Source organism: Lissotriton helveticus, chromosome 5_1 (genome assembly GCF_964261635.1).
Source record: "Lissotriton helveticus chromosome 5_1, aLisHel1.1, whole genome shotgun sequence".
Classification (NCBI taxonomy): Eukaryota; Metazoa; Chordata; class Amphibia; order Caudata; family Salamandridae; genus Lissotriton; species Lissotriton helveticus.
In genome coordinates this window covers 684,375,998-684,398,466 of record NC_136065.1, presented here as the reverse complement: position 1 = coordinate 684,398,466, position 22,469 = coordinate 684,375,998, and the positions used below count along the sequence as shown (strand labels likewise).

At 46.0% G+C, this 22,469-nt stretch overlaps 1 protein-coding gene across 1 annotated transcript in view; it reads left to right on the top strand.

The window, feature by feature from the left end:
• The window catches only part of ASCC1 (activating signal cointegrator 1 complex subunit 1), a 771,288-nt gene that overhangs the window by 214,627 nt on the left and 534,192 nt on the right, over positions 1–22,469 (top strand). The window contains exon 5 of the mRNA XM_078643075.1: positions 5,005–5,183. Coding sequence (XP_078499201.1) covers positions 5,005–5,183 — 179 coding nt within the window. The remainder of the gene's footprint in view (positions 1–5,004; positions 5,184–22,469) is intronic.

Genomic DNA, 22,469 nt, shown 5'->3' with positions numbered 1-22,469 from the left:
AAGCAGCACTTCATCTTAGCCCCTTCACCTACTGAGCATGCTGCTTCTGTATTTGATTCCATCGTCATTTCTAGCTGTGGACTGACAGATGATAATATTGCTTATCTGTTTCTGAACGTCAAAGGGACTATGCCATGGTGACATCACATCAGTCCTCGTGTCTCTTGAAAGACAGTCCCACACTGTCATGTGTCGTGCGTACAGAAATTGAATGGTTAAAAAACTGACTTTGACTGACACACTAATCGCTTCTGAGTGAAAATTGAGTTCATGTGTAGCAACGGAAACAGGAGAAGAAGGGCCATTTTTATTGCGGACTCCTACTTGTAAGAAAGCAGTTCAACGGGGTACTTCTGTGGGATACTCCCTGAGAAGATGCGCTCTGACTGAAAGTGTAAATGTGTCTCAAAATGTGTCTCTGGTGGAATATTGGCTCGTAGTTGCTGTCTTATGTAGCCTGCATCCTCTCTGAATTTAAGTGAAAAAGATTACTCAGAATGACAGAATACGCTCAGTCACCACGCCTTCCACAAAAGGAAACTATTAATGAAGTCCCATGTGCTTACATTTCGAAACAACCCTTTTAAACTGACATTCCCGAGTAGTTGGAGAGAATCCAGAGGGCCCCAATGAATAGTCATAGTTTACTGCCCGAGTTTGTCAAAGCGTGACCCACTTTTATTTGCACATGGCAATCTAGAAAAGGGTGTGCATTTTTATGTGTGCACCTAGCTATACAGGTACAATTTCCCTTGGTGCAAAATCCACAGTTTTTTTTGTAGGTGAAGCACTTTATTAGGTTTTGCCTGCAAGTGCGCACAAAAACCTATTGAGTTCTATATATGATCGATGACCCGCCTCTGTCTCTCATTGGCTAGCTCCATAAATGGAGGCTAGCCATTGGGAGACAGAGGCTGTCAATCGCGCTTTCTCGGGGAAAACGCGATTCGGGGGCGTTTCTCGGGCTTTTTTTAAGCCCCGCCCCTTTGTCCCGGGCCGCGCTGCGATTGGCTGCAGGCCCGGGACACCCCAGTGACGTCATTTCCCGGGCCGCGCTGTGATTGGCTGCCGGCCCGGGACACCCCGTGACGTCAGCCAATCACAGCACGGCCCGGGACCTGACTTGTTTTTCTAGATTTTAAGCGCGATATAAATACAATTTACAACTCGAAATTCAGTTTGCGGATAAAATCATCGTTAACCAAAATCTAAAAAAATATGCCTGAAAATAGGGACAAGCGTTCAGGTATTTTGATAGGTAAGTCACCAAAAGTAAATACACACATTAACGCTTGTTTACATCGCCAGGCTATCCGGCACAACCAGGGCACGCCCACGAAAGTCGTGAAAAACACACAAGAAACATGTTCGTTCAACAACGAATCATTGCTCGCTGCTTTGTAGCTTTGTTGCTGTGTCGTCACTTCCTATGAGCTTTACGTCTGCGGTGGTTACCAGGAGGAACCCAGTGGCGACGAGAAACCCGGAAGTGTAGGAGAGTCTCTGTTTCAGTCAGACAGTAGACTCGACTTGCCGCCCGGCCATGAATTACAACGCCAAGGAGGAAGACGGCGGCGGGCACCACTCGGGCGCCGGGTCCGGGGTGGCTTCAAAGAGTAAGAAGCCAGATAATACTGCCTTCAAGCAGCAGCGGTTGCCCGCCTGGCAGCCCATCCTGACAGCCGGTACCGTGCTACCTGCTTTTTCGTCATCGGCTTAATCTTCATCCCCATCGGTATCGGCATTTTCGTCACCAGCAACAACATCCGGGAGCGCGAGGTACCAAAAACAGTACTAATCCTACCCATAAATAACTATTGTCTGGGTGACCACCCATCGCCCTGCACCCCAACGCTGTCCCGTGGCGCTATGCTTTATGTATCAATTCACACCACCCTCGTGGGCACAATGACAGTCTGTGCGCTATTAACACTGTGCCTAGGAAGAGGATTGTATTCACGGGGGGCTAGGGAGGGGATGAGCGTAGGAGGGATGGCTATTCTAATGCTCATTATTCACCCAGCCCTTAAAGCAATCCTGGGAACTAAATGGCCTTGTGAAAAAGGTAACTGGTGACCTTCGTCATACCCAGAACTGATGTTCGCAGACCTTTAATCCTGCGAGAAATCATGAGTCAATTTATATAACTTTTCCCCCCATACAAACAGAGGGTCGTGCAGTTCTTCAAAGGTGTGTCATAAACATTAGGATTTCATATCGTATACACGCTTCTCGTTAATTTTATCTTTGCGCTACTCGGAAATTTTTTGTGAGCTGTTTTATTTGTAGAAAACTTTAAACAGGACATTTATGTGCAATGATGTTGGTGATTCTATATAGTTTACACTTGACTGTATGGCTGTGCAAAAATGACGGTTCTCAATCAAATATATTTTGTACCTCCTCTACACTTTTATTTTGAAAACACGTTCTTGCTACTTTTACTTTTGACAGTGTGAGATTTATATTTTTCTTTAAAGTATATGGATGATTTATTTCTGTCTAGAAAGCTATATTAAGGTCATTTTTTAGTTTTTTTGGGTCTTGTTCTGTTTAGTTTTCACGTAATTTTTTTCTGCGATGTTTCCAATTGACGTTATCAGGACTCGGTGGACCCAAGTAGATCATAGCGCTGGTGTTAATGGAATTGACTTGTGGTATTATTTGCATGAAGCTCGTACCTAAGCTTGAGAACGCACATGTGTGATACATTCCAAAAACATGTTTAAATATATTTATACATATACCCCCCCGTGTATTGAAGTACTTCTGTTATTCTCAAACACGTATCAATGAAAACGCAAGTATTCTCAATTACATAAACAGTTTTTTAAAAATTATAAAGCTAGATTGAATTTTGAGGTGTAATGTTGCTAATTCTTTTACGAGAAAACGAGGTTTATATCTTTTATATTTAACCTGCACCCAATCTCTTTGCGTGTGAAAGAAATACTTTTATTTAGATAATGTGCAGTCCTTACTCTGCCAAAAGTCCCCCATGTTCCATGATTTTAAGATTTCTCTTTTATCGCTTGGCGTTTGTGCATTACTTTGTGAAGAAAATGATTGCATTGGGAGCAGGTGTTTTTTGTCCGGGCTGTTGGGAGGGAGTCGACCTAGTAGGCTGAACAGTTATGTTGGCATATCCCAAGTGCGTTTTACGAACATAAAATAGGTACACATTGAACAGGTGCAGGAGGTCTTTTCTTACACCCTCATTACCTGCAGTGCACATACCAGTTTTGAGAAGGAAGCAGTTGCTGCTCTTTTAGATTCTCGCAACGCAGGACATGTTGGCTTCGTGGTACACCCTGTCGTTCCTATGCTCTTGTTTAATTAAATTGTTTAATGGGTGAGGTACTTGTCTCGGTGTATGATCGTCTAGAAGAGAGAACCCAGCAGCAGCCACGAAATAACTACAACCCTTGGGTACTTAGCTGTGTAGGAATGTATGCCACCCTCCCAGCGGTGCCTATTTATAAAGAAAACTACATTTCACGAGGCCGTCACCTTTAATGAGGGTAAGCTTCTTCTTGGAACCAAAATTAGTCTTTATTCGCGTGTTTACGTTTTATGTGTCATACAAGTCTGTTCTGCTGCATGCTTTTCCTGAGTGCGCCGCGCGTGCCCCTCTTTTGGTCTGTTGCTGCCAGCTGGAAGGGAACAGATTAATTATTGATGTGTTAGGCACACCTGCGAACAATTTAAAGTGCACAGGGGATTAAGGCTCTAAATCTGTTTGTCATCATTTTAGCACCCTCTACCCCCTGCAAACTTTCTCTCAGGCATGTTTTCATTTAAATGTTTTTGAGGCCATTGAAAAGAGAGCTTTAAGATTTCACTGTGGTCAGAATTTGTGAACAGAATGTGCAGCAGGCAGCCTTCCAGGGCGCCTGTAAAGTAAGAAAAGTGGTCGATTGGTCCTAAGAAATAGACCGAAGTATCATAGGGAATATCTTGCTTCAAAAAACAATTAAAACTCATGGTGCTGTTTAAAACGCGCAATAGACTATTCGGAAAGTCTTACAGGATTTTGTATGGGTGTGGTAACTTCAGTAGAAAAGGTAGTCAGGATTCCTCTAAAGCAAGTGGGGTGTACATGGCCATTAAGTTCTACTGACATACAGAATAAACTTTAATTGGGCATGACGTGTAGTGACACTTCTATCATTCATGCTGAACATATATTCTATACATACTCCCTATGGCTTTGGTTCAGCCTCCTTCTGCTTGTGGCTTCTTTGGTTCAAGAACCTTCAGACATTGGCTTGAAATATTATCAGACACATCTTGGATCAGCCACAGGAGTATTTTTGTTTCATCTTCTGTATGAGGGACTATTTTACACCTGATACATATATTATGTTACAAAAAAACTCACAGGTGTAAGGTGGCGCTCTTGAGCACTCCTATGTGCAGAATAATTTTGCAGACAATTCAATCAAAGTAATCCAATGGAAAGAAACAAAGTTTTATTCATGAAAGATTAAGCTATTGACATTGTAAATGACAATGCCATTTATTTATCTGTTTTCAAAACCAACACATAAATAAACAATTTGTCATTTACAATGCTAATAGCTCTAACTTTGGCAAAGACGAAACCGTTGCATTGTAAATGCTTGTTTATTTTACTGTCTGTGCTTTTAAATGTCATTTAAAACCATAAAAAACGTCCTGAATCGGGCCCCAGTAGTGCAAGAAATGCTGATTAAGTTACATTTAGCATTTTTGATCTTGTCCTGATTTATGGCTTTCTCTGTGACAGAGTTCCATTAATTGGCAGAAATTAAGTATTTGCCATTACAAGCACGAGATAGACATGCACCCTACATGTAACATACTAACGTATTCATGGATTCAGACACATTGGTTGGAAGCCTTAAACGTATGATTTATTTTGTCTGATTCTGAATCTCATTGCTTCGTTACTAGCTAATCTGTCTTCTCTCGTTTCTGTTGCCCGTCGTCGCTTTTAACAAGCCTCTTCTGTTTTCCCCTCAGTAATAACAGGACAGCAGCGCAATGGAGTCATTTCTGCCCGCACCCGAATTGAGGTTATCGCTGATACATTCCGCAAGAGGGAGCCCTTTACCCACTTCTTGTCATTCGCTCTCAACCAGCCAGCGGTCCAGCAAGGGTTCCAGCAGTTTAAGGAAGAAGTATTGGAAAAATGCTCAAAGGTACGTGGATTGTTGTACCGTCGTGCACGCGGAAAGGGCGTTCATGTATTCGTGAGGCTCACTGTGAATTAAAAGACATTGTTGCCCCCCCCACACCGTCCATTGAGCCCCGAGTCCGAGTAGCATTCCATTAGAACATATCGAATACGCTCTTTAATTGAGTTTAATTATTCATTGGGATTTTAGTTCACCTTATAGGATTCCGCAGCAGAATGCGTGCTCGTGTTTTTGTTTCAAATTATGAGCAGGAACGACAAGCATTTACCCTAAATTAATGACATTCTGTACTAATGCAAGACATCTTTTTATCCAAATCTTGTTGATTGGTGTAGATTTACAAAGAAGGCAATTAAAGTGCGAGCCGAAGTAGCGGTTAATTGTTATTGTAAATCGATAGGTCATTTCGAACTCCGGCCGCACTCCGCTCCATTCCAGACCACGGCACAATATGATTCCTTACTCCTTGCCGTGAATTCTTCCTCATTTTTGTTTTGCTCTTTATTAAACAGTGCAGGAAAAGGGAAGAACTCCCAAAGCACATTGTAGTAAAAACAATTGTTTTAAAAATATATATATTTTTATTTGCATTTTTTTAATCCACAACATAACAATCATGTCTTCATCAGTCATCACTCCCGTCCCTTCCACCCCCCACCCGCCAAGCATCTCCATTAAAAACAGTTAATTCCCCTTCAACTCAGGCCGCCCCATCGTATATTTGTTCAGAACCCAATATATTTGTTCAGAACCCAATCAGTATCGTCTAAATATCTCTTTTTGTGTATCCTCCAGTGCCCTTGTATGGACCCTCTCCGTCTTCTGGGTTCAGTAACCTCCATCTAGGCCATGGTATCGTCTCCACTTGCCCCACACTCTACCAAATTTCTTAGGGCACCCCCTCGCCTTATAGGTGACTCTTTCAGCTGCCATATACAAATCCAGACCTCTCCTCCATTCCTCCAGTTGCGGTAATGCCGCCACCCCCACTTCCTTGCCACATCTCTCTTGGCTACCACCAGGGCCAGGACTAGGAAAATCAACAGTGGGCGTGCAAGATCCACATCGTTAGTCATGCCCAGCAAGACCAGCTTAGGGTCTAACGGCAGGGCAGTCTCCAGCACCTCACCCAATTCTCTCAAGATCTCCACCCAGTAAGTTTGAAGTGTGGGGCAGGACCAGACAGTGTGGTAGAAATCCCCTCTACTGTGTCCACATCTCAGGCAGCTCGAGTCTACAGCCCTTCCTATCTTGTGCAGTCGCTCCCTGTCAAAGTAGGTCCTGTGAAGGATATTGTATTGGATAAGCCTCAGTCAGGATTTAATGGCTACCTCTCGGATGCATCAGCACCATATCCCAGCCCACATCATTCATTTCTCCCACATCATCCTCCCACTTCCTCCTAAGGGTGACCAACCCATCAGGTATATTATTCATCAGTGTTCTGTACGTTAGGGAGACCGCCCTGTCCGGGATTTGTTCCTGTAGGAGGCGGCCTTCCAGAGGAGCATATTTGGGGAGCGTTCCCAGCAGGGTCCCCTCTGCCCGCCAGGCATGTCTCAAGTGTGCGTATTTAAAATACTGAGTACGGTGTAGTCCGAATTCCGTCCTTAATGTTTGAAATGGTTTCAGTGCCCCTCTCACGATCACGTCTCCCAGGGTCGATATCCCTATGCCATCCCATCTCTGGAACCCTTTCAGCTTGTTCAGTTCTTTTAACCAGGCACAGTGCCATAGTGGCGTCTGCCTAGTAGGCTTCTTCTCCCAGCCTATACTTTTGGTCGCCCGATTCCATACTGTCAGGGTAAGCCTGGTGGCCGGAAGCAAGACCCCTTTCCCTTTGCCCCCATAAAGATAATAAGTGCATGTACGGGCTGCCATACCGCTTCTCTCCAGTGCGTAGGTGGGGTGCGTAGCGGGGGTGTGGAGCCAGTCATCAATAGGGGCCAGGTGTTCTGCCCAGTAGTAGGCTTATATGTTGGGGAGCGAGATCCCGCCACTATACTGGTGTCTGTTGAGGGTCGCCAACGCCACCCGAGGCTGCTTACCTAACCATAGGAAGGCGCTCAACTCTGCATTTATTTCCGTGAACACCCTATGGGGGAGAGGATAGTACTCATTCTGAAAGGCGTATAGAAACCGCGGTAGCGTCACCATTTTAAACATGGCCGCCCGGCCCAGGATCGTTAGAGGGAGCAACCGCCACCGGTTTGCGTCTTCTATAAAATTATGCATTATTCGCCTGATGTTCCTCTCGTAGGAGCGGGCACTATCTAGTGTCACAAAGATCCCAAGGTACAGAAAACCCTCGCTCGTCGTTTGCAACCACTCTGGCAAGCCCGACCATTGTTCCTGGCCTCGGGGGTCATAGAGGACCGACTTGTGCCAGTTTATCCGGTATCCTGCGTGAGCTCCGTATCTTTCCAGCTCTGAGAACAACGTCGCTATAGTAGTTTCTGGGTGGATGATATATAGGAGGACGTCATCCGCATATAGGGATATTTTTTCCTCTGCGGCATCGGTCTGTCCCAGTCTAAACCTCCTAATGTCTGCGTTTTGTCGTATCGCACACGCTAGCACCTCAATAGTTAGTGCAAATAGCAGAGGGGATAGGGGGCACCCTTGTCTGGTCCCTCTCCGCACCGGGAAGTCCCAAGAGAGAATCCCATTTACTTTGACTTTCTCTCTGGGATCCGTGTATAACAACTGTACCCACTTCCGGAACCTGGGTCCGAAACCAAACCGAATCAGGACTTCTTCAAGGAAGGGCCAGTGGACTGCATCAAACGCCTTTTCGTCGTCCAGAGACAGGAACCAATGGGGGTCCCGCCTCCTGCTCACCTCCTGTAGCCAATTATGCGTTCGTCTGAGGTTCAATCTGGTGGCCCTATCGGGGAGGAAACCCGTCTGATCCAGGTGCACTAGCCCCGTTATCACCCCCCGGAGCCTAAGGGCTAGGATAGTTGCTAGGAGCTTCACTACTATGTTCAAGAGAGAGATGGGGCGGTACGACGCACAGTCTTCCGCCGGCTTACCCTCCTTGTAGACCGGAATTATCGTAGCCATATGAAGGTCTGGCGGTAGCTCACCCACTTGTACTACCTCTTCGAAGAGTCCCAGCAGATGGCGGGCCAATAAATCCTAAGTGCGTTTAAAAAATTCCGCAGGGAACCCATTAGAGACTTCCCCGCTCGTAGCTTGGTCAGGGCTGCCTTAACGTCATCCTCTAAGGCACGTTGGTCCTCATCCGTCAAGACTGGGAGGTCAATGTGTGACATATATTGTAGGGTGTCATCCTGGGTCCCTAGGTCCCTAGCGTCATAGAATAGTTTAAAATGTGTAGAGTAAAAACAATTGTTATCCAGTGTTCAATCAATCAATCAATCAAGGCATTTATAGAGCGCACTACTCACCCGGAGGGTCTCAAGGCGCTTGGGGGGGGGGGTGCCACTACTGCTCGAATAGCCAGGTCTTGAGCTTCTTCCGGAAGGAGAGGTGGTCTTGGGTCAGGCGAAGGTCGGTCGGTCGGGTGTTCCAGGTCTTGGCGGCCAGGTAGGAGAAGGACCTTCCTCCTGTTGTCGCTCTTCGGATGCGGGGGACGGGGGCGAGGGCGTGGTTGGTCGATCGGAGGTGGCGTTTGGGAGCGTAGAAGTTGAGGCGGTTGTTGAGGTAGCTCGGGCCTTGGTCGTGTAGGGCATTGTGTGCGTGGGTGAGGAGACGGAAGGTGATTCTCTTGTTGACGGGGAGCCAGTGCAGGTCTCTCAGATGTCCGGAGATGTGGCTGCGTCGGGGGATGTCGAGGATGAGTCTGGCTGAGGCGTTCTGGATCCGCTGGAGTCTCTTCTGGAGCTTGGCGGTGGTTCCGGCGTAGAGGGCGTTGCCGTAGTCCAGTCGGCTGGTGACGAGGGCCTGGGTGACCGTCTTCCTGGTCTCGGTGGGGATCCACCGGAAGATTTTCCGTAGCATGCGCAGGATGTTGAAACAGGACGCGGAGACGGCGTTGACTTGTCTGGTCATGGAGAGGGAGGAGTCCAGGATGAAGCCCTGGTTGCGTGCGTGGTCTGTCGGTTTGGGTGCGGTGCCAAGGGCGGGGGGCCACCAGGAGTCGTCCCAGGCGGAGGGCGAGGAGCCTAGGATGAGGACTTCCGTCTTGTCTGAGTTCAGTTTCAGGCGGCTGGTCGTCATCCACTCGGCTACGTCTTTCATCCCTTTGTGGAGGTTGGTTCTGGCGGCGGCAGGGTCGTTGGTCAGGGAGAGGATCAGCTGGGTGTCGTCGGCGTAGGAGATGATGTTGAGGTTGTGTTGGCGTGCGATGGCCGCAAGGGGGCTCATGTAGACGTTGAAGAGGGTGGGGCTGAGCGAGGAGCCCTGAGGAACGCCGCAGATGACTTCCGTGGCTGCAGATCTGAACGGTGGCAGGCGTACTCTCTGTGTCCTTCCAGCGAGGAAGGAGATGATCCACTCCAGAGCCTTTTCCTGGATTACGATGTTGCTGAGGCGCTGCACTAGGGTGCGGTGGCAAACGGTGTCGAACGCCGCGGAGAGGTCTAGGAGGATGAGGGCTGCTGTTTCACCGTTGTCCAGCAGGGCTCGGATGTCATCGGTGGCAGCGATGAGGGCGGTCTCGGTGCTGTGGTTGGCTCGGAAGCCAGACTGTGAGGGGTCGAGGGATCCATTCGTCTCGAGGAAGGCGGCCAGCTGCTTGTTGACGGTCTTCTCGATGACTTTGGCTGGAAACGGGAGGAGCGAGATGGGGCGGTAATTCTTGAGTTCGGTGGGGTCCGCTGTTGGTTTCTTTAGTAGAGCGCTGATTTCGGCGTGCTTCCAGCTCTCAGGGAAGGTGGCGGTGTCGAAGGAGGTGTTGATGATGTCCCGCAGGTGGGGTGCGATGACAGCGTCGGCCTTGTTGAAGACGTGGTGAGGGCAGGGGTCTGTCGGAGATCCGGAGTGGATAGAGTTCATCGTGCAGATGGTGTCTTCTGTGTTGATCTGGGTCCAGGCGCTGAGGGTGATGGTGGGGGGCGTTGGTGCGGTCGTGGGGAGCGTTGTTTGTGGGCTGAAGCTGTTGTGTATGTCAGCGATCTTGTTGTGGAAGTAGGAGGCGAGGGAGTTGCAGAGGTCTTGCGACGGGGTGATGTCGTTGATTCCGGCGTTGGGGTTGGAGAGCTCTTTCACGATGTTGAAGAGTTCCTTGCAGTTGTGTGCATTGTTGTCCAGCCGGTCCTTGAATGCTGATTTCTTGGTGGCGTGGATCAGTTGATGGTGCTTCCGGGTGGCGAGCTTGAGGGTGGTCATGTTGTCCGGTGTTGGCTCCCTTCTCCAGGCTTTCTCGAGGGCTCGGCAGTTCTTCTTGGAGCTCTTGAGTTCGTCGGTGAACCATGGGGCCTTCTTGCTGCCGGGTCTGCTAGGCGGGGTCCTCAGTGGGGCGAGGTCGTCTGCGCAGTTGCTGATCCACTTCGTGAGGTTGTCGGCGGCCTGGCTGGGGTTCGCTGAGCTGGCGGGAGGGTGTTGGCTCAGGGAAGTGGCGAGCTGGTCTGCTGTGATCTTGTTCCAGTTTCTTCGAGCAACCTGTTGCTGGTGGTGGTGGATCGTGGATCTTCTGAAAGTGAAGTGGACGCAGCTGTGGTCCGTCCAGTGGAGTCCGGTGGCGTGGCTGAAGACGATGTCCTTGCTGGAAGAGAAGACAGCGTCGAGTGTGTGTCCGGCGAGGTGGGTGGGGGTGGTCACCAGCTGCTTGAGTCCGAGGATGGTGAGGTTGTCAAGCAGGGTGGTGGTGTTGCGGTCGTTGTTGTTCTCCAGGTGGAAGTTGATGTCCCCCAGGAGGATGAAGTCAGCGGAGGGGAGGGCGTGCTGGCTGATGAAGTCGGCGATGTCTTCGCTGAATTGTGTGCGTGGTCCCGGGGGTCGGTAGATGAGGGTGCCTCTGAGGGTGGTTTTGGGGTCCGTGTGGATCTGGAAGTGCAGGTGTTCGGCGGTTGTCAGGGTGTCGTCGGTGTTGGTCACGATGCAGATGGTGTCTCTGTAGATGATGGCGATGCCTCCTCCAGTCTGGTTGCCGCGGTCTCTTCGGGTGATCTTGTAGCCCTCTGGGATGGCGATGGCGATGTCGGGCGCCGAGGAGTCGTTCATCCAGGTTTCCGTGAGGAAGGCGACGTCAGGAGCTGTGGTGACGAGGAGGTTCCAGAGTTCGATGGCGTGTCTGTGGACGGAGCGGGTGTTGAGTAGGATGCACTTGAGGTGGTTGCTGCTGGTGTTCGGCTTGGCGGGCGCTGGTGCGGGGCAGGTCCGGATGCAGGTGAACTTGCAGGCGTGGCAGCTGAAGGGTCCGTGGGTTCGTCTCGGGGTGGCTCGGTAGCATCCCGGGATTCGGCTGGTGTTGAGTGCGTTGAGGGTGGCGGCGTCGTACGTCCGGCGGGGGCCAGGGGTCTTGGCCCTGGGCGCGGTCCAGACGCGGACGGGCGCAGACGGGCTTACCTTTGGCGCACCTTCGGCGCTCAGTCGGTGCTCCCGCTGCGCGCGTCCGCTGCGCGGTCGCTCTGGGGGCGTCATAAAAAGGGAGCCGGTCGGGAGGGTCTGCGGGAGGGCGGGAGCGGGAGCCAATCGGCTGGCGGGGGGGCGGGGCCGCGGGCTAGGGCGGCGGGAAAATCTGGCGCGGGCCTCGGGTGGCTGGGGTGGCGGGAAAATCTGGCGCGGCCTCGGCGGGCCTCGGGTGGCTGGGGTGGCGGGAGGCTGGAGTGCTCGGCGGCCCTCGGTGGCTGGGGCTGAGCAGGCAGGCACAGGAGCGTGGGGGTGACCAGGCCAGGAGGCGCAGTGTTCATGATTATTGATACGACACTAAACATAATGTTATGAGATGAACAGTTATAGGGTAACATCTTAGTAAACTACTCTTAATGACAGTAAAGTAAAACCATAATCTACAGCTAAGTAAAAAGGCAAATGTTTATTCATCCGTTTCTCGCCCTCTAATAGTCAATACTCAGATGCAGCTTCAAAATCACAGAACTGTGCTTGGAGATAAAGGAAACAAAACATGTACAGTGGAAAAGTAGAAAGAGAGAGTAGAATAGAGTAAGAGAGAAAATTGGAAAAGGGTATCCAAGAGGGGTACACAGCAGAAGAGAAAGATAACCAAGTAATAGGCAGCTAGGGCCAAAATCAGGGCCTCGTCCACCCATGATGACGGCACTGGATGCCAAGGGAAGCCACGGGTGAGCTGCTATGTCTTACTAATGAAGGCGTCTAAGGATCCCCAAGTGCACCAACACAGGGTTGGGATGCTACAGTGGTGAGATTGGGCCATGTGTGTTCTTCTAAGGTGTGTGACCCAAGCCCATCAAGTATGAAAAGAAACAAGTTTGAAGTCTTTCCAATCAAGCAGGATAACTTTAAGCACAAAGGTGGTCAACAAATCAAAGAGAATGGAATTGTTGTCTGTACGCAGGGGTGGATTCCCAGCTGCATGTTCCCGATCACGATAGTTGGAAAATCCAACAAGGTAGTTATTCTGAATATTTTACATACTTGGGCTGCGATGTCGTACCAGCACGGGGTGAGGTAAGGACATGAAAAGAACATATATTGCAAGTCACCACATGCTATTCTGCATGACCAGCAAGTGTCAGTATCCCTCAGTTGTAGTTTAAAACGTTTATTAGAGGTCCTGCATAGTGAGTGAACAATCAAGAATTTTGTTTGGAGCCACAAAGGGATACGTGGAGCAGGAGGGACCCACTCTTACCCTAAGTGTCTGCAGAGGTAGGAGTAATACCTTTATTACCGAAGTACCTGGACCATTTATCACACAGGGAGAATTTAGCACGGGTAGAACCCTCACATATTAATTTATAAAGCTTGGATGCCACATGTCCACCTGATTGGATAGGCTGGAGGGTAGAGAAAAAGGAGTAGTATGTAGGGGGCCTAAATTTAGAGATTCTAGACTTGAGCTTCAGAAAGCTTTAAAAATCTGAGTTCAGTAATGAGTACTTCCCCTGGACAGCAGCGAATGACAGTGGCTCCTTATTCTGGTATAGAGATTTAAGGGAGCTCAACAAATTTCTTAAGAAGCAATCCTATCGGATGATACACATCTCATTCTCCTCTCTCCCTGACTTTCAGCACTGGGACGTCCCTTTGCTGGGACAGCCATACGCTTTACAAAGCGCCTAACATAACATAACATGATCACGTTCCAAGACATATTGCAGCTCTTCAATAATGGAGATTACATGTCCTTCCTGGATCTCCAAGATGCCTACTTTCATGTACCCATCCATCCAAAAAACTGAAAGTTCCTCAGGTTCACAGTAGCTGGCAGCTTCTTTCCATTTTGGGTGTTACCATTTGGTCTCAAATCCGCAGCTAGATGACTGGTTGGGCAAGGCAGATACTCACCAGTCGGCAGAAGCATCCACCAAAGCCTGCTTACGCCTATCAATGACCTCAGACTCACTCTCAACCCGGACAAATCAATCCTTCACAGCGGATAATATTCCTAGGAGCTGTACTGGACACAGATCTCAAAAGTGCATACCCAACTGTCGAGAGGCAACAAAAGTTGCTCTCTAGGACATGCTCCTAACAAAAAAGGTCATTTTCAGTTTGCCTCTATAAGTCTCTCCTAGGTATGATGTCCTCGTGCATCTACCTCGTACTGCACTGCCGTCTTCATATGCGTCTACTTCAGGAAACACTGGACGCTCAATGGTCTCAGGTGGCAGGCGCGTTCGAAGATATCATTAATGTCGCATCGATCATGATGAAGTCGCTCGACTGGTAGACCCAACCAGCAAATCTCTCTGCAGGTCTCCTGTTTCTTCCCCAACCATCTTTGTTGGCAATTACAATAGATGCCTCCCTGGATGGGTGAGGCGCTTACCTCCAAGACCTTCAGGTCAGTGACAAATGGCCTCCTTCGCATCGCAGACTGCACTTCAATCTGCTCGAACTAAGGGCAGTATACTTTACTCTACAAGCTTTCCTTCCCAGAAAGTGAGGCACCAGATCTCGTCTACTGTCCCAGGAAGCACAGCTAATCTGGCAATGGTGCATCCAACACAAAGTATACTTACAGCAGAGCATGTACCGAGGACGCTAAACATCACTGCAGACACTTTAAGCAGTTTCAAAACTACCTGCCATGAGTGGGAACTACACCAACACATGCTGGATCTCATCTTTTCCGGCGGAGTAGACCAAAGCTGAATCTCTTTGCGACCCTGTCAACGTCAAATGCCAGGACTTCGCAAGTTGGCAACACCATCAAGGGCCCTGGGGGAATGCCTTTTCAATTGCATGGTACGGCATATTTGCTAACGCCTTTCCACCGATTCCACACCTTCCAACGGTCCTCAGGAAGATGAAGGCTGAACCCTGTGAGATCATCCTGATAGCCCCTGCTTGGCCACAAAAGCACTTGTACACAGAGCTTCTCCTACCCGCGGTGCGACCTTCCATTCGACTTAAACCGATTTCCCACTTTTAACAATGAGCCAGGGACAAGTTCTCCATCCGGATTCCAGATTGCGCAAATTGTCAGCTTGGCTCTTGAGTTCTGAGAATTTGATCATCTTAACATTACCACAGACTGCAGAAGAATACTTGCTAAAGCAAGGGCAGGCAGTACAAATACAACTTATTCCTTAAAATGGAAGAGATTCTGTATTTGGTGTTGACTGCTAACATTTATCCCCCTGCATCTTCTTCAGAACAGATTTTACCGTACCCTTTGCACCTTGCACAATCTGGCCTAGCTCACACCTCTATTAAGGTACATCTCACTGCCATTTTCCATATCCGGAGATCATCCAGCTAGCCATCTCTGTGGTCCAAAAGGCTCATTAAACAGTTCCTCAAAGGATTGTTCTGGGCATATCCATAGTTTATGCCACCACCTCCAGAGTGCTTCTCAACACGTTATTGGGACAATTAATGAAGCCTCCTTTCGAGCCAATACATAAAGCAGACATTAAATACCTCTCCTGGAAGGTAACCTTCCTTCTGCCTCTCACCTCTACATGTCCAATAAGTGAGATTCAAGCATTTACCATCCAAGAGCAAATTCTTCAATTCAGAGAAGATAGGGTTATCCTACATACTCACCCACAATTAATTCCTAATGTCCCTTTGGAATTTCACCTCAATGAACTCATAACTCTCAAATCATTCTTTCCAAATCCTCAAACAAAAGCTGAGCGAGCTCTTCACTCACTAGACATCAAAAGTTGCTTGAAATTTTACTTGGACAGAGCTAAATCTTTCAGAAAAACAAACCATCCCTTTGTCTCCTTCAGTGAGCCATAGAAGGGTCTTCCACTTACAAAACAGAGCATATCTAGATAGATAGCGAAAACCATTCTTTTCTGTCATCAAAAGCCAGGACGGCCTTTGAACTCGTAAGTACGGGCTCATTCCACAAGAGCCATTTCCACATCCATGGCATTGTTTGTGGGAGTGTTGCCAGATGTCTGCCGGGCAGCAACCTGAAAACGTGCACACACCTTCATACAGCACTACTGTCTTGATTTGGACGCCCTCTGAGAGGCAGCAGTGAGACAAGCGGTTCTATAACACCTGTTTCAGTAAAAATGAGCTGTTTTAGTCTCCCCAAAATCCGCTTAACCTGTTTCCACACATTTTCTCAGCTGTATATTGGTTTCTGCCTGTATTATGATGCCAACCTTTTCTGTGTATGTGTGTGTGTGTGTGTGTATATATATATATATATATATATATATATATATATATCAAAAGCTGAACGGAGTTCCAGCGAGCACTCTGGTCCAACAAAAACCACAAGGGGCCAATCCTTTATGTCAAAATAACCAGGTTTATTACCATCATAAACCGATTGTGACGAGTTTCGCGCTTCCCAGAGCGCTTGTTCACACAAATTGGGCAAATAAAGTTAATCCTTTTAAACAACACTCGCAAGATCGCCATTAATCATCATAGAATGCGGACAGTATATGTGAACTTCAAACGCCATTTTGGACTCTGTTAGTATGCGGCATAATGCATTTCATAACACAATGATACTGTATTCTAGGTTCTTACATAGCAGGTCGTGATATTATACAATTCTAGCCCTAAAAAAAAATAATGTATATATATATATATATAAGTAATCATGTGATCGCTGGACTTGTATAGCTGGGTACTCGCTAGATCGTGCTCGTAATGACTATCCAGATGCATGCCGCACCTCATAGTTTGTATCAGCCTAACAGTATTGTCCACATGATAAGGCTATGCACCAAAATCATAGCAAATGCGAGTGGGTTCATTAACAATTACGGGTGTTACATAGGTACATTATCACTGTATCCTCCCTCATAGTCTATATTTAACCAGTGCCGGCTCATACACCCTTCTGGCAAATAACTGGTATCGGCTAAATAATGCCAGTTTCAGAGATATACGAATACTAAAATTTAGTATTCCAAATAACGGCTGGTTAGTGCCAAATCTCTGTTGATAATACATGGATTCTATCATGAATCTAAGGTAGTTACCTGTATCAACTTAATTAACTGTACCATTGAACACCATCTTATGACGGATAACTCATATTTAAACCTCTAGGTTATGAACAGTATTACATCAAAATTTGTTCCACACAATGAAAAAAATTAATAATAAAGCAAATAATAAAAAGACGATGGAAGATGAAACACGGTGAAAGGATTAGGGTACCAGTGCCGCAATCCTGAGACATTGCCCCTCCCTTCCATCCTGTGATAGAGAAAAAGAAGTGTATTAGAGGCAGCTACTTAATCATACTGCCTTACATATGTGTTGGCATTTGTCAATCCAAATATAAAGCTCATCATTGTTCTAAAATGAAAAAAGTAGTTGCACACAATACTTAGGAAACTGTTAAAGAGCTATTCATTCTGTAAATGTATGGCCATCTCCTCATCCATATTGTGCCCTTCCGGATATCTAGTACACATACTTATTATATATCTAGACTCCTTTTGCCTGAGTTTCAAAGTTCGGTTTCCCCCTCTTTGTTGCAAGGACACCTGTTCTACAATGAAATAGGAAAGTTTATTGGGATCTGAAAAGTGACATGCCTCAAAATGCCGTGCTACAGGATACTGCTTATCTTTCTTACTTATGGCTCTGGTATGTTCAAGAATACGTTTCTTTGCCATATGTGTAGTACTGCCCACGTACTTAAGGTTACATGGGCTGACCAAAACGTATATCACAAATGCAGTAGTGCACGTCAAGAATTGTTTTATGGGTTTCATACTGTTGGTGCTGGTATTCCAGTTTTCTTTAACCATGTGACTGTTGCTACAGGCCTTACAATGCCCACATGGGTAAAACCCATGTAGATCAACCCCTCTATTGAGACCGTCACTGCCTATGTCATTGTGTACTAGCAAATCTCTCAAATTGCGACCCCGTCTGTAGGTTATGCTCAGACGGTTAGGTAAATCAGGACCGATTATCGGGTCACCTTTCACTATATTCCAATTCTTATTGATACCTTTCCGTATTTGATTGGAGTTGCCAGTGTAATTCAAAATGATACGTGTTTGAAATGTATAATCGTTCGATTTCTGTGTGGTTTGACTGCTACTGAGTAAAGATTTCCGTTCTACAGATTTTACATTTTCAGTAGCTCTCCTTATTACCCATCCCGGATAGCCTCTTTGTAAAAATCTCTGTCATTGTATTTTGTTCTCTGTTGAAATCTTCTTCCCTACTACAATTATGTTTGGCCCTGAGCAACTCACCATACGGAATACTCCATTTTAGATTCTTTGGATGGCTGCTCAGGCCATGTAGTAAGGAGTTACCGGCTGTCTTTTTGCGGAAGAGGACAGTTTGTAATGCATTGTTCTTAATCTGTACCTTAGTGTCTAGATATTCTACCTCTGTGTCACTGATATTGCTTGTCAAGACAATGTTTAGCTGGTTCTGGTTCAGTCTAGACACAAAGTCTAGGGCTTCTTCTTTTGTCCGTCCCCAGACCACAAACATATCGTCAATATAACGTAGCCAAATAATCACTTTGGCAAATTCTGACTGAAAAGTGTTACATGTCATGATGTCATTTTCCCATGCACCCATAAACAGATTCGCAAAACTCGGCACAAAACATGTTCCCATCGCCGTACCATGCATTTGAACAAAAATATCATCATTAAAAAGGAAAAAGTTGTTAGTGAGACAAAACAAAATCATGCCCAAAACCATGCTTGTATGTTCCAAATAACACATATTTCTCCCTCTCAAATATCTGGCACAGGCTTCAATTCCTTGTTTATGTTCAATTATCGTATAGAGGGAATTGACATCCATAGTTATTAATAGCAAATTCTTGTTCCACTGTATATCATCCACTTTCTCCAGGAAATCTTTGGTATCCCGGACATATCAGGGTAGTTTAATCACGTATTCTCTGAGAAAGTGGTCGACATATCGGGAAATGTTTTCTAGGACACTTCCTTTCGATGATATTATTGGTCTGCCTGGTGGATCAATTCTACATTTGTGAATTTTTGGCAATAAATAAAGGATGGGTAGAATAGGATGGTCTTTCTTTAAGAAAGTCTTCCCACTCAATGAGGCCTCTATCTTTCCACTCTGTCAACTTCTCCCAGATGTTATGGATACTGTTACTGTATTCACATCGGTTGGATCTTCTATATCTTCTAGTATCATTGAGCTGACGTTCAGCTTCTTTTATATACATGTCTCTTGGCATGATGACAATATTGCCACCCTTGTCGGAAGTCTTACCAAAATACTCTTATCTGCCGCAAGATCTAGTAGTGCTTTTTTCTGAGTCAGAGAGATATTATGTTTGAACTTTTTCATCTGTTTGGGCCAATGTTTGCTACGAAGGTCGAGTAATTCTTTACCTACTTGCTCTTGAAAAGTGTCAATGTTATTGTGATTCATTTTGTGTCAAAAGGTAGACTAACTTTTGAAATCTGTACAGGCAGCTAAGTCGTGTCTTATTTCCATAGAATCTAATATGCGCAATGCATCTGTACTCAAATTGAGACCAGTATCTTCATTACTCAATTCATCAAGTGCCATTAGAGTATCAATGTCACCTATAATCATTTCATAGTCATGTTTATGATTCTCCTCTGTTTGTAAAACTCTATTTTTGCCAGGTTTCATTTCATGCCATTTTTTCAATTTTAGTTTTCTACAGAACTTGAAAATGTCTATTTTATCATCAACATAATTCATGGGTGTAGAAGGACAGAAGGATAAACCTAGGCATAGGGTACGCTTATCTTTGTTACTGATATCTTTAGATGATAAGTTCACTATTGTTTGATTTACCTGTTCATCATCCATGATTATTTCCTCTTGTTTTGAGCCTGTTTGCTTCCCACGTGCTCCTGCCCATTTTCTTGCCTGTTTCCGCCTCTGTTTACATTTCTTCCGCCTCTTGTTCTGGTACCCCTTGGTCTTCCTCTTCTGCTTGTTCCCGCTGTGTCATTCTTCTCCCGGATTCTGGATGACGACCTGGTGGCTTGCCGGCTCTGTTTCATTAGCCGGTATTCATCTAAAAAAGTACGGCGCCGCGGTATTAGTTCCCCTTCTGAATCTGAATTCTCAGATACACTTGTTAATTCTGAATTTTCTGTATTAGACTCACTGGTACTTTCTGCTTCTTCTTCGTGTTGTCGTGTGTAAAATTCTCACTTGTGCCAGTCGCCTGAGTAGTTTCATAGAGATGATCGTATTTGCGACTGTGTCAGGATTCAACCTGCCTCATAATCGCCAGTCTCTGTGTAATTTATATTGCTTTCTTTTTTTGATCTCTCCTTCCATTGTTTTTAATCTTTTCTTCATTTCTTCAATAAATTTAGTAACAGTAGCTTGATCCATGTGTTTATCGAGTATACCTGCTAGCAATTCAATTTCCTTTTTAATGTTTTCTCTATCAGACCAGGCATATTTTACTAGAATTTGTAACATGTTTCTAGAGCTGGTAGCTGAATTTTGAGACCATTCTTCTAACATCTAGGGATCAGGTGAATCATATGATGGGGTTATATAAATTATCAAGCCTCTTGGAATCATATTTTTGTCTAGGTAGTCCTGCAATGAGGTGGCTTCCCACCACTTTGAAATCTCTAGCTTATGTAATTTCTCGTACTTCCTTAGTGTGTCCATAATTGTCTTTTCAATATGTGTGGGTGCCGGGATTGCCTTGCCCACTCCTGGTGCTCGAGCAAAGAGCATTTGTGCTGCTTCTCTTCTCTCTTTATCACCCTCCATTTGTGCACTAGGATCCTAAAATTGATCAGTGTTGACCTCCGGATTGTCCCCTCTTGTGTTTGTGACCCCTCTGTGAAATTCAGAGTTCCCCTATGTCTCAGTTACTTGGCGTCTCACTTATATTCCTCATATGGAGTAGATTCAATCTGTTGCTGCAATAAAACTGAACATATCAGCATATCCTGGTTGTATTTCAGTGAAATCTCGATGTTGGAAGCAATGACTTGCAGCGCGCAATGTAGCGTGTCATTATTTCACAAAGTACTTCTCTTGTGCACTATGACTCATGAATCAGTCAATAACCGCACAGCGTTACACAAGAAATATCGCTCAATCCTTACCTTCACGGTGCATCCAGTCCGGGATGTCGTGAGGCTATATCCTGCGATATAGATGCAAAGTCCAATGTAATCCGGAACGCCAAAATCCAGAGACCACATACATCCCCTCGATTAATATCCAAAAGCAAGACGCTCCAACGGGGGATCCCTCACCTTGTTTGGGGTGGCTCGTTGCCGGTGGAGCAACCGGTACTTAAATATCAAAACCTGAACTGAGTTCCAGCGAGCACTCTGGTCCAAGAAAACCACAAGGGGCCAATCCTTTATGTCAAAATAACCAGGTTTATTACCATTGTAAACCGATTGTGGCGCGTTTCGCGCTTCCCAGAGCGCTTGTTCACACATATTGGGCAAATAAAGTTAATCCTTTTAAACAACACTCGCAAGATCGCCATAAATCATCATAGAAAGCGGACAGTGTATGTCAACTTCAAACGCCATTTTGGACTCTGTTAGTATGCAGCATATTACATTTCATAACACAAAGATACTGTATTCTAGGTTATTACATAGCAGGTCGTGATATTATGCAATTCTCGCCCTAAAAAAAATAATATATCTATGTGGGTTTATTAACAATTACGGGTGTTACATAGATATATTATCACTGTATCCTCCCTCATAGTCTATATTTAACCAGTGCCGTTATTTGGAATACAAATTTTAGTATTCATATATCTCTGAAACTGGCATTATTTAGCTGATACCAGTTATTTGCCAGCAGGGCATATGAGCCGGCACTGGTTAAATATAGGCTATGAGGGATGTTACAGTGATAATGTACCTATGTAACACCCGTAATTGTTAATGAACCCACTCGCATTTGCTATGATATTGGTGCATAGCTTTATCATGTGGACAATACTGTTTGGCTGAAACAAACTACGAGGTGCGGCATGCATCGGCACAGTCATTACGAGCACGATCTAGTGAGTACCCAGCTATACAAGTCCCACGATGACATGATTACTTATATATATATAAATATATATATATATATATATGTGGTTGGTCCCTCGCACGCACCCGCTGCAGAGCGCTCCAGCGTTAACCGCCATTGCCTCGCCTTATTTGTTTGCTGGAAGCGCCCGAGTTACACGGAGGAGAGCCGAGAAAGCTGAGAGAGCCTGGGAAAGCTAATTGGATTAACACAACGATCAGAAAAGTAGCAAGCCACGCCGTGCGGAGCCCCAGAGGACGGGGTGGAGAACACCGCCCAAACGGGAGCCAGCCAGTTTGGTGAGTGAAGCGACTGATGTGTAAAAACTTTACGGCAAATCTGTGTACTCGTAGCGACTTGTAAAGGGAGAAACCTCGGAGAGAAAACTGATGCAAATGGTTTCCTTCGTAACCCTCTAGAGCGGGAATTGTTCTTTTACAGACTGTGTAATTGCAAAACTCTGTCAATCCAATGGACACGAGACAAGTAACAAAGTACAAAACCGATCGCACTCTCGATCTAACCAAATCCGTATAGCCCGACATATCATTGATTGTATCATTAACCATGGAGGCACGCAAAACGAAACGCTTAGCAAAAATAGCCACAATGTTTCAAATAGAGACTGAGACTGAAAGTACAAACGTTAATGGAAATGTCCAAACATCCAATCCGGACACAACATTAAAACAACTTTTTTTCCAACTTGAAAAACAATACAAACGAGAAATTAACAAAAGTTGG